At 36.5% G+C, this 11,894-nt stretch overlaps 1 protein-coding gene across 3 annotated transcripts in view; it reads right to left on the bottom strand.

The window, feature by feature from the left end:
• Positions 1-551: 551 nt before the first annotated feature.
• The window catches only part of TAF1B (TATA-box binding protein associated factor, RNA polymerase I subunit B), a 50,303-nt gene continuing 38,960 nt past the window's right edge, over positions 552-11,894 (bottom strand). For 2 of the 3 annotated variants that reach the window (XM_087776319.1, XM_087776318.1), the window contains exons 10-15: positions 11,431-11,608; positions 11,084-11,130; positions 8,207-8,297; positions 7,679-7,749; positions 5,304-5,529; positions 552-1,216 (exon numbers count right to left, since the gene is read on the bottom strand). In XM_087776319.1, the coding sequence (XP_087632445.1) occupies positions 1,024-1,216; positions 5,304-5,529; positions 7,679-7,749; positions 8,207-8,297; positions 11,084-11,130; positions 11,431-11,608 (806 nt within the window). In that variant the 3' untranslated portion in view covers positions 552-1,023. Of the gene's footprint in view, positions 1,217-2,429; positions 2,520-5,303; positions 5,530-7,678; positions 7,750-8,206; positions 8,298-11,083; positions 11,131-11,430; positions 11,609-11,894 lie in introns of all 3 variants that reach the window. The other variant, XM_087776317.1, reaches the window with a different exon arrangement.

Here is an 11,894-nt window from a genome sequence, read left to right as displayed (position 1 = left end):
TACTCCGTACTGATGGTCAGAGTTGCTGAATTTTATTTCATTCAACTGAAAGCAGCGTTATTCATCTGGGGATCTACTCAACATCTCTGTTCAACATCTGTATATGTTATGGTGTCTTTAATGTAGTGGCAGCACCCAACCTCATTTACACGTTGCCTGGGACACTTTAAAAACACAGTGCATAAATAAGATCAAGCATGAGAAACTGGTAGAATGGCTGAGGCACAAGCTGCTGAAGATGCTGGATCATAAAGCGGTCAGAAGAAATTCAAACGACAGTAGCGTTGCAAAAGAAGAATGACAGGAGGACCTGGCAGTTACCATTGCACAAGAAGTAGGATGGGCAGTTCCAGGTATAAAAGCAGCTGCAAAATCTGTGAAGCCTGGAGTGGAACATGGACCTGAAAGGTATTAACTAGAATGAGAGGCTCAGGCATAACAAGAGACTGGGAGATACAGAGGATGGAAGGAAATGTAGGAAACAGTGCCAGAGTTGCTCCAGAACAGCCTGTTTAGAAACGATGACTAAAAAACGCACTGCAGTGAAAACATCAACCAACTGCTCCTTTTATTTGTTAACACGCTATTTCAAAACAAAGTAAACATTACTTTCTAGAAATGTATTCGCTGTCCTGCAACAGTAGGTACAAAAATAGATAATATTTTAATTGCAAAAATCTCACAATGTAATTAGATGCTAACGTGCTGTCCGGTACACTCAAAGTATGTACAATTATGCCAAAAAATGGTAATTTCATAGCTTCCTGTTGGCTCTGATGCAAAGTGAGGAAATAAATTGTGATAAACAATTCCCTTGGTAACTTTCCCAGATGGAAACCAGTGACTTAAATTATAGATAAAATGACACTACAACTAAAGTACAGTAGTAGATCTCAGCACTACTATCTTAACAAAAAATTTCCATGCAGGCAAAAGGATCAATCTAAGTTTAAATGTAATACCATGGTTTGGGATCCAACCAACTAATTTACACAGTTTTAATACTGTTATTTTTAGGCTTTTTTACTTCCTTAGGCCTGTGTTGTATTTTGGCTTTTTATAGAGTTTTTTATTAAAAAGTTTGTGTTCTATCACACACACCTCGTCATGGATATACGAGGGCTCTACCCTCAGAAGAAAGGAGAATAACCTTAGCACAAAATGGTAACTCTGGGGAAAGTCCACTTCTCTGTAATGAGCCAGATGACCACACAATCTGAAAAGAAAGGGGAAAAAAAAGCGCCCTAAATTACAAGTGTATTTAGTTAGTATTTAGCTAGCATTTCTATATTTAATTGTAATTAGAGGAAAACTCTACATTTTACCAACAGCATAAATCACAGTTGTGGTCTACAATGTCGATTCTGTGAAGGGATCCACTCCTGCAAAACCCTGAAGCAGAGGATCGGACCAAGACATGTTCGGAGATGGTGTAGACACGGTAAGAAGGAGAAGCCCATATAGCTTCTTGCACTATGAATCAAGACCATACTCAACCAGGCAAAGAATGCATTCTTTGCCTTTCCGGACTAAATTGAACCAGTGTTCGTTCTGCCAGCTTTTAGCAAATGTAGCAGAGTGTGAAAATGGCTACCTTAATCTATTTTTAAAATTTCTAAGACTATCCAGTGCAGACACCCCAGGCTCTTTTCTCTATTCTTTGCCCACGCTATCTGTATGGTCCCCTCTCCTATTCCTGACACTATGCCATGGGATTATAACCCATCCATTTCTTGTCCATTGCCTTTGTGGGCTAACTATAAATTACCTGCCTAGAAACAGGAGAGAAAAGCTAAGTGCAAGTCAATGGAATAACACAGGAAACACTGGGGCAAACATTGACCAGGTCGACAGAAAGTAATTAGTGCTGTAGCAGCCTTCTGCTTAATTATTTTGTAGCTTTCACAGTGAAAATGTTAATGAAAATGATGAGGTGATTTTATTGATGAAGTATTTAATGAAAATAGCAGACCAGACTTGCTGGTAACAAGTGTCAGACTGAACAAAAGATGACACAGAGGACAGACTGTAGAGATTGATCCATAAACATTAAGTTCAGCAATTTAGGTTGGAAAAATACCTTGTTTGAGGTTAGGCCCAAATTTGTTTTTATTAAAAGTGATAAGTTTAAAATAGTATAAAATTCAGCTATTTCATTTTAAAAAAAAAAAAAACCTTCACATTGATATGGGGATTTAGGTGCTATTCACCATATAAGCCCTATGCATCGTCTAGCTTACTAGGTATTGCCCTCGGATGTGGAGAAGCAGAGTTTAAAATTTCCCCTCTGATTCAGAGCAGCGGTCTTAAATATTCACCAGAACAAGGACTGGAACCTGTCTGTCCCAATTTACAGGCAAGTGTGCTAATTACTAGACTATAGAGTCATTTGCTCACTCCCTCTGGCCCAACGAACATTTACATTTTACCTCAAACTGGAGGAACAGACGGACCCGTCCTGGAGTGCCACGCAAGCCCCACTACAGGGAGCGGAGTCTTTGTTTAAAGCCTCCCGAAGTCTGGCAGATGGGAAATCTGAAATTAGGTCTCTTGCACTGTACATCCCATCGTCTGCCCTACCTCATGTTGCCCAAAAGCTGCCAGCGACTTCTTACAAAAAGTAAATTAAATCAGACATTTCGGCAGCATCAGAACAAATTAGCTGACCCCACATCCCAAGGCTAAATTCCAGCTTCACTGAGAGATGTTGTTGGCTGAACCAAATCTGCATTTTTGGGCTAATATGAATTAAGGCATTTTGCTACGTCCTAGTCCTAACCCCAGATTCAGCAATTACAGCTCTTACGGCAACTTAGGTGTCAAATCTCAGTTTTCATGGCAGGTGGAAGGGAGTGATATTGTATATTCTGAGGCAAACACATAAATTACATCAATACTGTAAACCACCTATTAACTACAGTTACACTTTTCACAAGAGCACCTAAACACACAGACCTTTTTGCCCCATTTTGTGCGATTTACCTTAAGAGCATCTCTGAAGAGCTAAAAAAATCCCAAGTGATTTTAAATTTAGATGTAATAAGTGAAATCCATTTTTCTCAACATTTTCCACACATTATAATACCTCATCATAGATCACCTAAAGACTTCTATACCAAATTAATTTAGAATCCAGTTTAAAACTGAAAGTTTTAAAATAAAATAAAGTAAAATATAAAAGCATTTTACCAACCATTTGACCGATCTCAGCTTTGCCCACACTGAAATCATACCTTAGCCCTAGGATTAAAGCATTTCAGTAGTCCGAGTTAGACCATGCTGATTTTTAGAGAATTTCTAAGTTTGGTTTTAGTTCTATTATACATACACACAGTTTCATAAGATAAAACCTCATATCTGAGGAAGGAGATGATGTTTTCCACAGTTAAGTAAGTGTCAGATGTATAATTAACTACTTGCATTGCAAATGATATAATGGGAAATTTAACCAGTTAGAATTTAAATTCAAATCTTGTTTCATGAAGGCTATGACAGTTTGCCATTAACTTTTTAATATATTACATATTAAAATGCAGGCTTAAAAACAGACTTTGCATGAAATATTATTCACACAAGCATACACCAAAATATCCACTCAGTGTGTACACAAGATTTACGCAAATTTGTGGTAAAAGGATTATTACCTCTCCTCCCTTCAAAAAAAAAAAAGCTTCTTATTCATACAAAAGAATGAATCCATACAACCAAAGCTCTTGTAATATAACACTGTGTTTACATTATTCCAACCCATTTCTGTCACAGTGGATATGTGAAAGGTAATATGAAAAGGAAAAAAAAGATAAGCAAATAAATCCACTGAAAGACAGAAAAGACTGCATACATGTAAAAGCCAGTTATATTCAAGGGGAATATTTAACGTCTTAAAAATCAGGAGCATACCACCACGATTTTGTAGGGGCTGTTGCTCTCTTAAGCTTGACATTTAGAAATATATACCAGATAAAGATTTAAGATGTTATTCAATGTGCTAATGAAAACTCATTTCACATTAACGTACCTCTTTTCCAAAAAACACCCTCCAACTGCACACATGAGAAATTCAGGAGAATCCAATCCATCTGCAAAGTTAATCTTTTTCACTGATACCCACCGGTACATTCATTTTCTGGATTAGGATTTCGTGATACAACCAATGGCAGAACCAAAATCTGATCTATGATCCAGAAGCCTTATCTACACCACCAAGGGAGTTTGTGAGAAACACTATTTTAGATATTTTTGATTCCTTGGAGTAAATGCTGCTGAACTCCTATGCTCCCTCAGCAGGGCTTTTGCTCCCTGTCTCTGGCCATGATTCTCTGCCAGCACCCACCAAACAGAAAATTCACCAATTTTTGCTCAATTTGATACAAGAGGAGAAGATATTAAAGGACCAGTGAGAAGTTCAACACAAACCAGGCAGGTACTGAAATATCCCTATAACGTTCTACAAGGCTGGATTAGCTGGGCTATCATTCTCCTTGCTACTTAGGTCCTTTAAAGAAAATAATTTTTATAACAAATAGCATGACTGTTTTGATATACTCTTAATTGAAAAAAAAAAAATCCCTTTCACTTGCGAAAGTCAGGATTTGGGAACAGTTCTCTAGTAAAGACAGACACTAAACTTCCTTAATAGCACAAGCTGTTTTCTTTTCCCATATTTCTTATTTGACTTTTCCAGTAAAAGAAATGTCATCTTTTACTTTTCTGCTTGCAAAATACAACTGTTGATTGCCGATATGCCTAGATGAAATAGTGATAAGTCCTTTTCACTCATAATTTTTTTTTTTTTAAAATATGTTCTGGAAGCATTAATTGCCTGCTTATTTGAACTCTGAATACTAATTTTAACTTTAATTTTGATTAAGGCCACAACAAAAGAAGTACAGTGATTTAAAAAATTAATTTCCTATGCTTTTTTGGGGTCCAGGGGAGAGAGGAACAGAACTGTTTTCCCATTCTCTGGAGAGCTGTGGTGCAAGTTTTTTCTAAAATACTATGAAGAAGGAAGTGAATATTTGTATCTAGCTGCTACTCTTGCCATGTGACTCTAGTTGTTGATTTTGTCTCATCTCCTCTCTTCTCAAAAGCTCACTTTGATCACTCTTCATATTACAATTTGTCTACTCCCAATCCAAGACTAACCATTTCACACACGCCCTTTTCTACAAATGATTTTAACTATATGTGAATACATAGGTGTGTACACACCCCATAGTTGTCATTTGTAAAAATGCATATAGCACTTTACTGTCAGGAGAACTTTCCAAAATGTATTTAACAAAAATTTGAATACTTACTTCTCAGTACATAGTTTAACTGTACACAGCCAATAGTCAGGGTTCATGGCGGTAAGTAAACCACATTTTTCTTGCAAAATTCCCTTCAGGCTATGCCCGTGAAAACAGCTCCCATCTGTGTTTTCTTCAGACCAACGTAACTGAAAACTTGAAGGATTTGGCTTCTCAGCAGGTCGCACTGAACCAGACAGCTTGCCAAACTGATTTTGTAAGTTCACAACCATTTCTGTACAAATAGAAACAAAAAACCAAGTCAAAAGTATTAAGTATTAGAATACTGTTTAGAGGTGATTAATACAGGAAGAAAATAGGGTATCTGTGCCTTTTTTTTAGTTTTTATTTCTTTTTTCTTTAAACCTCTGTATGGAATACCGAGAAACCTTGGAAGGTCTGTCTCCACTCCTTTTAAAATTCAACTCCATCACATGCTTTAGGGAAAAGATTTTGAAAGACAATTTAAAACAATTTAAAAATTTAAAGACAATTCATACCTAATGATACTAATACTGAGGTACTCCAAAAAGGACTCCCCAAGTAAAAACAGTAAAATCCATTTGATACTGCTGGTATTTTTATTCTGATAGAAGACACATGCCAGGATGCCTTTCTCTGTATTTACCTGGTTGTATGCTATCACTCAGACTGGCTAAGATCTTTTGAGTAGTTTCCTGTGTACCAGAATTAAGGAAGCCTGGTTTCATACCCATATGGATTTAAGGTTAAACTTCTCATAGTGCAAATTTCAACTGGGAAAAAACGAACAAAAAAAAACCCAACCCACTTCACCTTTCCCCACTGCTAGCGAAAGAATGAGAAACTTTCATAAGTTACTGAGGCTGAGAAGGGAAAGAAGATATGATGATAGATCAGCACACACAATATGACCGCCTAAGCCATGTTTTCCTAGGATAAAAAGCAGGTTAAAAAACACTGTTGTTGGAGCTTCAACTTCTTTTTATGATCTGCATCTGAATAAGCTAATTCATAAACTGGAAAAAAAGCAGAAAAGACATCCTAAAGTAATCCAAGGCCTGGGAATCATAGTTTTCAAGAGGACACTAAAATCTACCATCAAAACAAAGGCTGAGGAAAGTTTCTGAAAACCTGTATCTGGCACTAAGTGTTCTAGAGCACTCTTTGCGTAGGTATTCTTTGTCTCTACTATTTTAAATTTGTTTTAAGATTAATCTTGCCCAGTTGCAATGGCACTACGTGATATTCCTGCTTGCAACAGCCAGTAGTAAAGCTCCGTAATCTAAGTGGTCCTCTTCTAGCTCAAAGAGAAGCTAAGTCAGAAGAGGAATCTAGAGTGCCACAGAAATGATGAACAATGAATCATTATTCACTTTTTCTTATAAACACAGGAACTAAAGGACATCTGAGCAAATGATCAGCTTGAAATAAACAAACCTAAGTGTGTTTTTCCACAGAACATGACTTGACTGAAGGATCACCCCTACTGAATTTTGAAGACTAACAACATTCAAGAAACACCAATTGCATTCTTGAAAGAGAAATCCAACATGAGTTATTCAAACCAAACAGGATTATTCAACTTGTTTAGAAGTCCCCGAACCACTCACTTCCAGAAACTGGAAGAGTATATAAAGGGAAAAATATCACTTGCCACACTTAACATCTCTCTCCAAATATCTGCTGCTTACTAGATACCATTAAATGTAGAATGAAGAGCTTCAGATCTATTTTGGTTGAATAAAATTCTGGTTTTCCATATTTCCACAGATAAGTGGGGGTTTTGTTGTTTTGTTTGTTTGCTTTTATGTTAAGGTAAAGCACAGTAATTTCTTTCAAGTACTTCTAGAGCTACTAAAATAAAGTAGATGTACCTGCATTCTGACCACGTATAGCTAGCTGTTTAAGTAAGGTCACGTTCAGACAAGGCTTCCTCACTTTCTACAGAAGACTGCAAGAAGCAGTGGGAGAGAAGAGGGACATGCAAGGTCTACCAAAGGACATACTGGGATATCCATACCAAAGGATACAAGGAAGTAGAGGAGAAAAGGGACTGGAAAGCTATGGAAGACCAACAACAATTCAGAAAGATCGCAGTTACGTAAAGGCAGCTGACCAACCAGTGAAGATGAGGACAGAGTACTCATTCTGAGATGAGGTTCAGTAGGTCATTAGGAAGACTGGCAAAGGCAGTTTCAGTTAAGCATGAGGAAAATGTCTGTTTGAAGAATTCCAGCCACAGGTTGTAAAACAGTACTACAGTAATTGCACCCAGAGATGAAAGAGAGAAGATTAAGTATTTTAAGATGTAAATGTTATCACAGTCCGGGCCGCAGATTTTCTATGATGGGAAAAGTTGGAGCAGATTTCTGCGTTGCTGGGAAGAGGCAAAGTTTACTCACGTCTTCTCTTAAGAACTTTAGATTTCTTCTGCGCTGAATAAAACAGTGGCTTTTCACATCTCCACAGATACCTACCAGTAAGAGACATAAGAATTGTTAGGAAAAAGAAAGCTGGAGCAAATAAGTAGAAGAATAGTAATTTCTTAGAAATACTTCTAGAGCTATTAAAATAAAATCAGAATAATCTAATGGTTAGTGCTATTAAAAGCCACTGCCCCCCCAATGCATCTAGGAAGTCTTTTTTCAGAGAAGGCAAACGGAGGCACATAAGCCTAGATTTACTGTAATCAGTTAATTGTTCAGTTGTATAAGCTACTTGTCACAGAAAATGAGCATTTAATTAATATGCTGGATAAATATTATGAGCGTAAATAAAAAATTAAGATAGGGATTTAATAGCTCTATTCACCCAAGCTTGCTGGATGGAAATATGGAGCAAATTCCTAACCTTTTTAATTTCTGTGGGAGTCAGGATTTCATATAAAACTGACTACCTTAAAAAAGATGAAGTACTTGAAAACCTCTTACTTGGCTCTTTCTTCGTCCAATTTCTTTTGCTCTACATCCAAGGAACATTTTATAACCTTGTACCACTTTTTGAACTCAAAATACGGACCACCTGAATAAAACATTCACATTTTAGGTTGGGAAGAAGTCAAAGAAACATGTGATACACAGAAGGTGGTCTTCACGCAGTTAGACCCTGCATCTTCCACCTGTATGCAAACCTATCCTGAATTTTATGTGCTTTAAGAAGACACACCTGATCTAACAATTCTGTAAGAAAAAGAAAGGCAGAAATGCAGTGAAAGAACAGCATGTCATAAGAAGTGCAAAGAAGCTGCTTAGCTTAGTATAAATTTCATAGATTTACCACAATTCAACCCTTTTCCCTCCTTTTTGAAAATTAAGCCTTGAAACCACCCCCTCTCTACCAAGTGAACTAGATCTCCACAGTGTGAAGTAGCCTTCATCTTTTTGAGAGCTAACTTCAAGGGATTAAGGAAACTATACATCAAGGTTAGGTTTAAACAAATAAGATCTAAACAAGCTTAGATTTAAGATTTCAAATAGTTTCAGCAACTCCCCCCTGTCTATCCTACTACCCTTGAAATGTTACAGGGCAGGAAGGATGGACTAGACAACTGTACTCACTTCGTATCAGCTTCCCATGTTTTTGAGCACAGGAACTTCACTCATTGATATGGGAACAAATATTTACCAGCACATGCAAGAACATTAGGGCATATGGCATTCTAACAGCACATTTATCATCGATGCTCCAAAGAGGCACAGGACTGAAGTAAACCAACTGGGTACAGTAAGTATAAGAATTTCGAACAGAACTATGGTGTAGATTTATATACTTAAAATATAATCAACTCTCATTACCTGTGGGTGGATTATCTGCATTGTGAATTAACCAGGCTTTGCATTTCCCCATCACCCCAGCTGCACTGCATGTGATGCTTAGCTTTGCCAGCTAGCTGTTTAAACTGTTTTGAAGGTGAATATACTGTTCTTATAATCAAGCTTATATACGTTTTGTATTATCTGCCTTTTTGCTATTCAAGTTATCCTGCCACAGGATGTCTTAGATGCTAGAAATATGGATGGACTCAAAAAGCACCAGGCAAATGAAGGGAAGAAAGACCCTTCAGTAGTTCTTAAAATTCAAAGGTGTGGATACAACTTCTTTTACGAACTCTTTAAACCCAGAGGTTTAAGTACCCCTAAAGTGCTGGGAGAGCATTCCAGGGTGGGGTGACAGAAATTTTTTTTAAACTTCCTATGAATTATTAAGCATCTGTCACAAGCAAAACCACTGTCAGGACATGATGCTACACTATAACAACTGTTTACCTGGCCAGTACTGCTGGTCCGATGTTCATATAGCTGAGCTGACTGAAAAATACACAGCTCTGTGATACACACATACATATATGCATCTCGGTCACATGTTTTATTTGAACATAAACAGTACTGTGTATGTGTGCAGTTCACAGAACATACACACACAAACACACTAGGTAACTACAACTATCTACTGTACAGCTTCCAGTCTGTCTTGAAAAACTGTAGGAACTGAAATACTATTTTTTTTTAATTAAAAAAAAAAAGACTAGAGAAAGGATAGTTAAATTGAGAATGGAGTCAACATAAATTGGATCTTTAAAACTCAGTATTAACCATTATTCATTTCAGTGCGCTAACTTTGGGAAAATGCCAGAGGCAGTTTTGAGCTCTGGCAATAATCAGTGCTCTAACAGAAATTCTCACATCAGCTCCTCTGCACAGCTGCTCACTGTCACCCCAACATTTTAAGGATAGGGACAACATAACATTGCATATATATCATTTTGCACCAGCAGATTTTAAAGTAAAAAGTGGGCAAAGAATGAGCTGTTAATTCCCAAGGGCAATGAGACTTGTCAATAAGGGAGAAACCCCATTAAGACGTTAGTGGCTTTGAGCCTCAGCTTGTAAGCAGTTGCACAACTTCTACTCTTGTCACTATTACATACTTCAAGTTTTCAAGGGAAATGAAAGGGGGGGAAAAAAAAAAGATCCAAAAATAAGTCTGTGTATCCACCTGAAAATGAGAATTACCGGTTTTAGTTAACAGTGATGACTATCTCTAGATACAGCAGTAATTGTGCTCACGCATGGCTAACACCGATTTTATTATTGACTTAAATTTTTAAAAAGTAACAGAAGGGTCAAATGGACCCAAAACTGGATGGAAGGCTTAAAAGATAAACCACTGTAACACATCTTTGATCTTATCTTCAACTGTGATCTGGATCAGGCCATGGAACATCTTCCCGAAGATTTCTAATCTTTGATTTGGTCTTTCTGCCCTCAAAGAACCATGTTCACACCATTATCTTCTCTATCTTAATTGCTGCTAGCTTTTCCACACTCTCTCAGGATTATTTGGACTAAGAAAATAGATTACATCTGAAATATGTTACACACTAAGACATTTTATTTAACAAGACTAAACAAGTTTGGATTTTATCATAAACGTGGTTTGATGCCCATAATAACTATCTACTATTTACGATCAAAGTGCATTCCCTCTTTACTGCGTATCCATGCATCTTCACCTACCATGCATAAAATTCTAAAACAAGAGGCAAACACGCACAAGGAGAAGCAAAAAAGTACCTAGCAAAATGTGTACCAAATTCCCCTATCCAGTACAATAAGAATTATGCAGGTAAACTGAGACGATTTTACGTAAACAAGATCTACTGTTTTCTTTGAATAAAGATTTGCCCTAAAAGAATAAATGACAAAAACACATTTTAATGATCAATAAGACAAGTCTTTCTAAGCCTGATTACAAAGTTATTTCATTTACAAAATCATAAGACTGCTTCTACTAGAATATTTATGTACCTTCTTTGTTATTTTTATTTCTTTCTTCAGCAAAGTCTGAAAGTAACCTGAAAAAAAAAAATCAGGCTATTTTATAGATCCAAATACTGCACTTTTCACATGAAGTTCAAATACAACCAACAAAAATGACACCCTAATTTTATTCCAAGTTTCAGATTCAAATTGATGATTTTTAAAAAGAAGCAATACTTAATGTCTAAAATGCCTTCAGTGTATGTTTTATGCTACTGAACTTAATCAAAATTCAAATACTTTAAATTTAATATTACTAAAGGAAGAATGATCCAAGACAATCATTTACACTATTTGAAATTTGGGCTTTGCTAGAGATTTGCCTGTACACTTACCATTCATAGTGATCATCTAATAAAAACAATAATTTGAGCACAACTACAATAACTGCTGCAGCAAGAACATCGTATTTCACGTTTCTTGTTGACTTATTTCCAGGCACAAGAGTGAGGAAATCCACTTCTCCAATACAGATCTTTTTCACCACTCGACAAGTCCAATTATGCAATTCATCTGATTAATGTAAATAAAAATTTAAAATTAGTATGTTGAGACACGCTAGAAGTACTTTTACAGTGCAAATATGTTGGTCATTTGAGGAAAACAATGCTTATGTCTTTTAGGACCATTAGACAGCAATTTTTTTCAGGCTAAAAAGTATTTTGGGGTATTTTTTAAGATACTAGGCAACCTTCACTGTGCGTACATGGAAAACAGTCGTGACTTATTATATATTCACATGCAGAAAAAAAAAATTCACATTTTTAATAGTGTTTTGATGTTACTCGAATGATGTTGT

This window comes from Nipponia nippon, unplaced genomic scaffold (assembly GCF_047370975.1).
Source record: "Nipponia nippon isolate SJK-2023a ecotype South Korea unplaced genomic scaffold, ASM4737097v1 scaffold_4, whole genome shotgun sequence".
In the NCBI taxonomy this organism is placed as follows: Eukaryota; Metazoa; Chordata; class Aves; order Pelecaniformes; family Threskiornithidae; genus Nipponia; species Nipponia nippon.
Note: the sequence above shows the minus strand (reverse complement) of the source record. Positions and strands in the feature narration are given on the sequence as shown.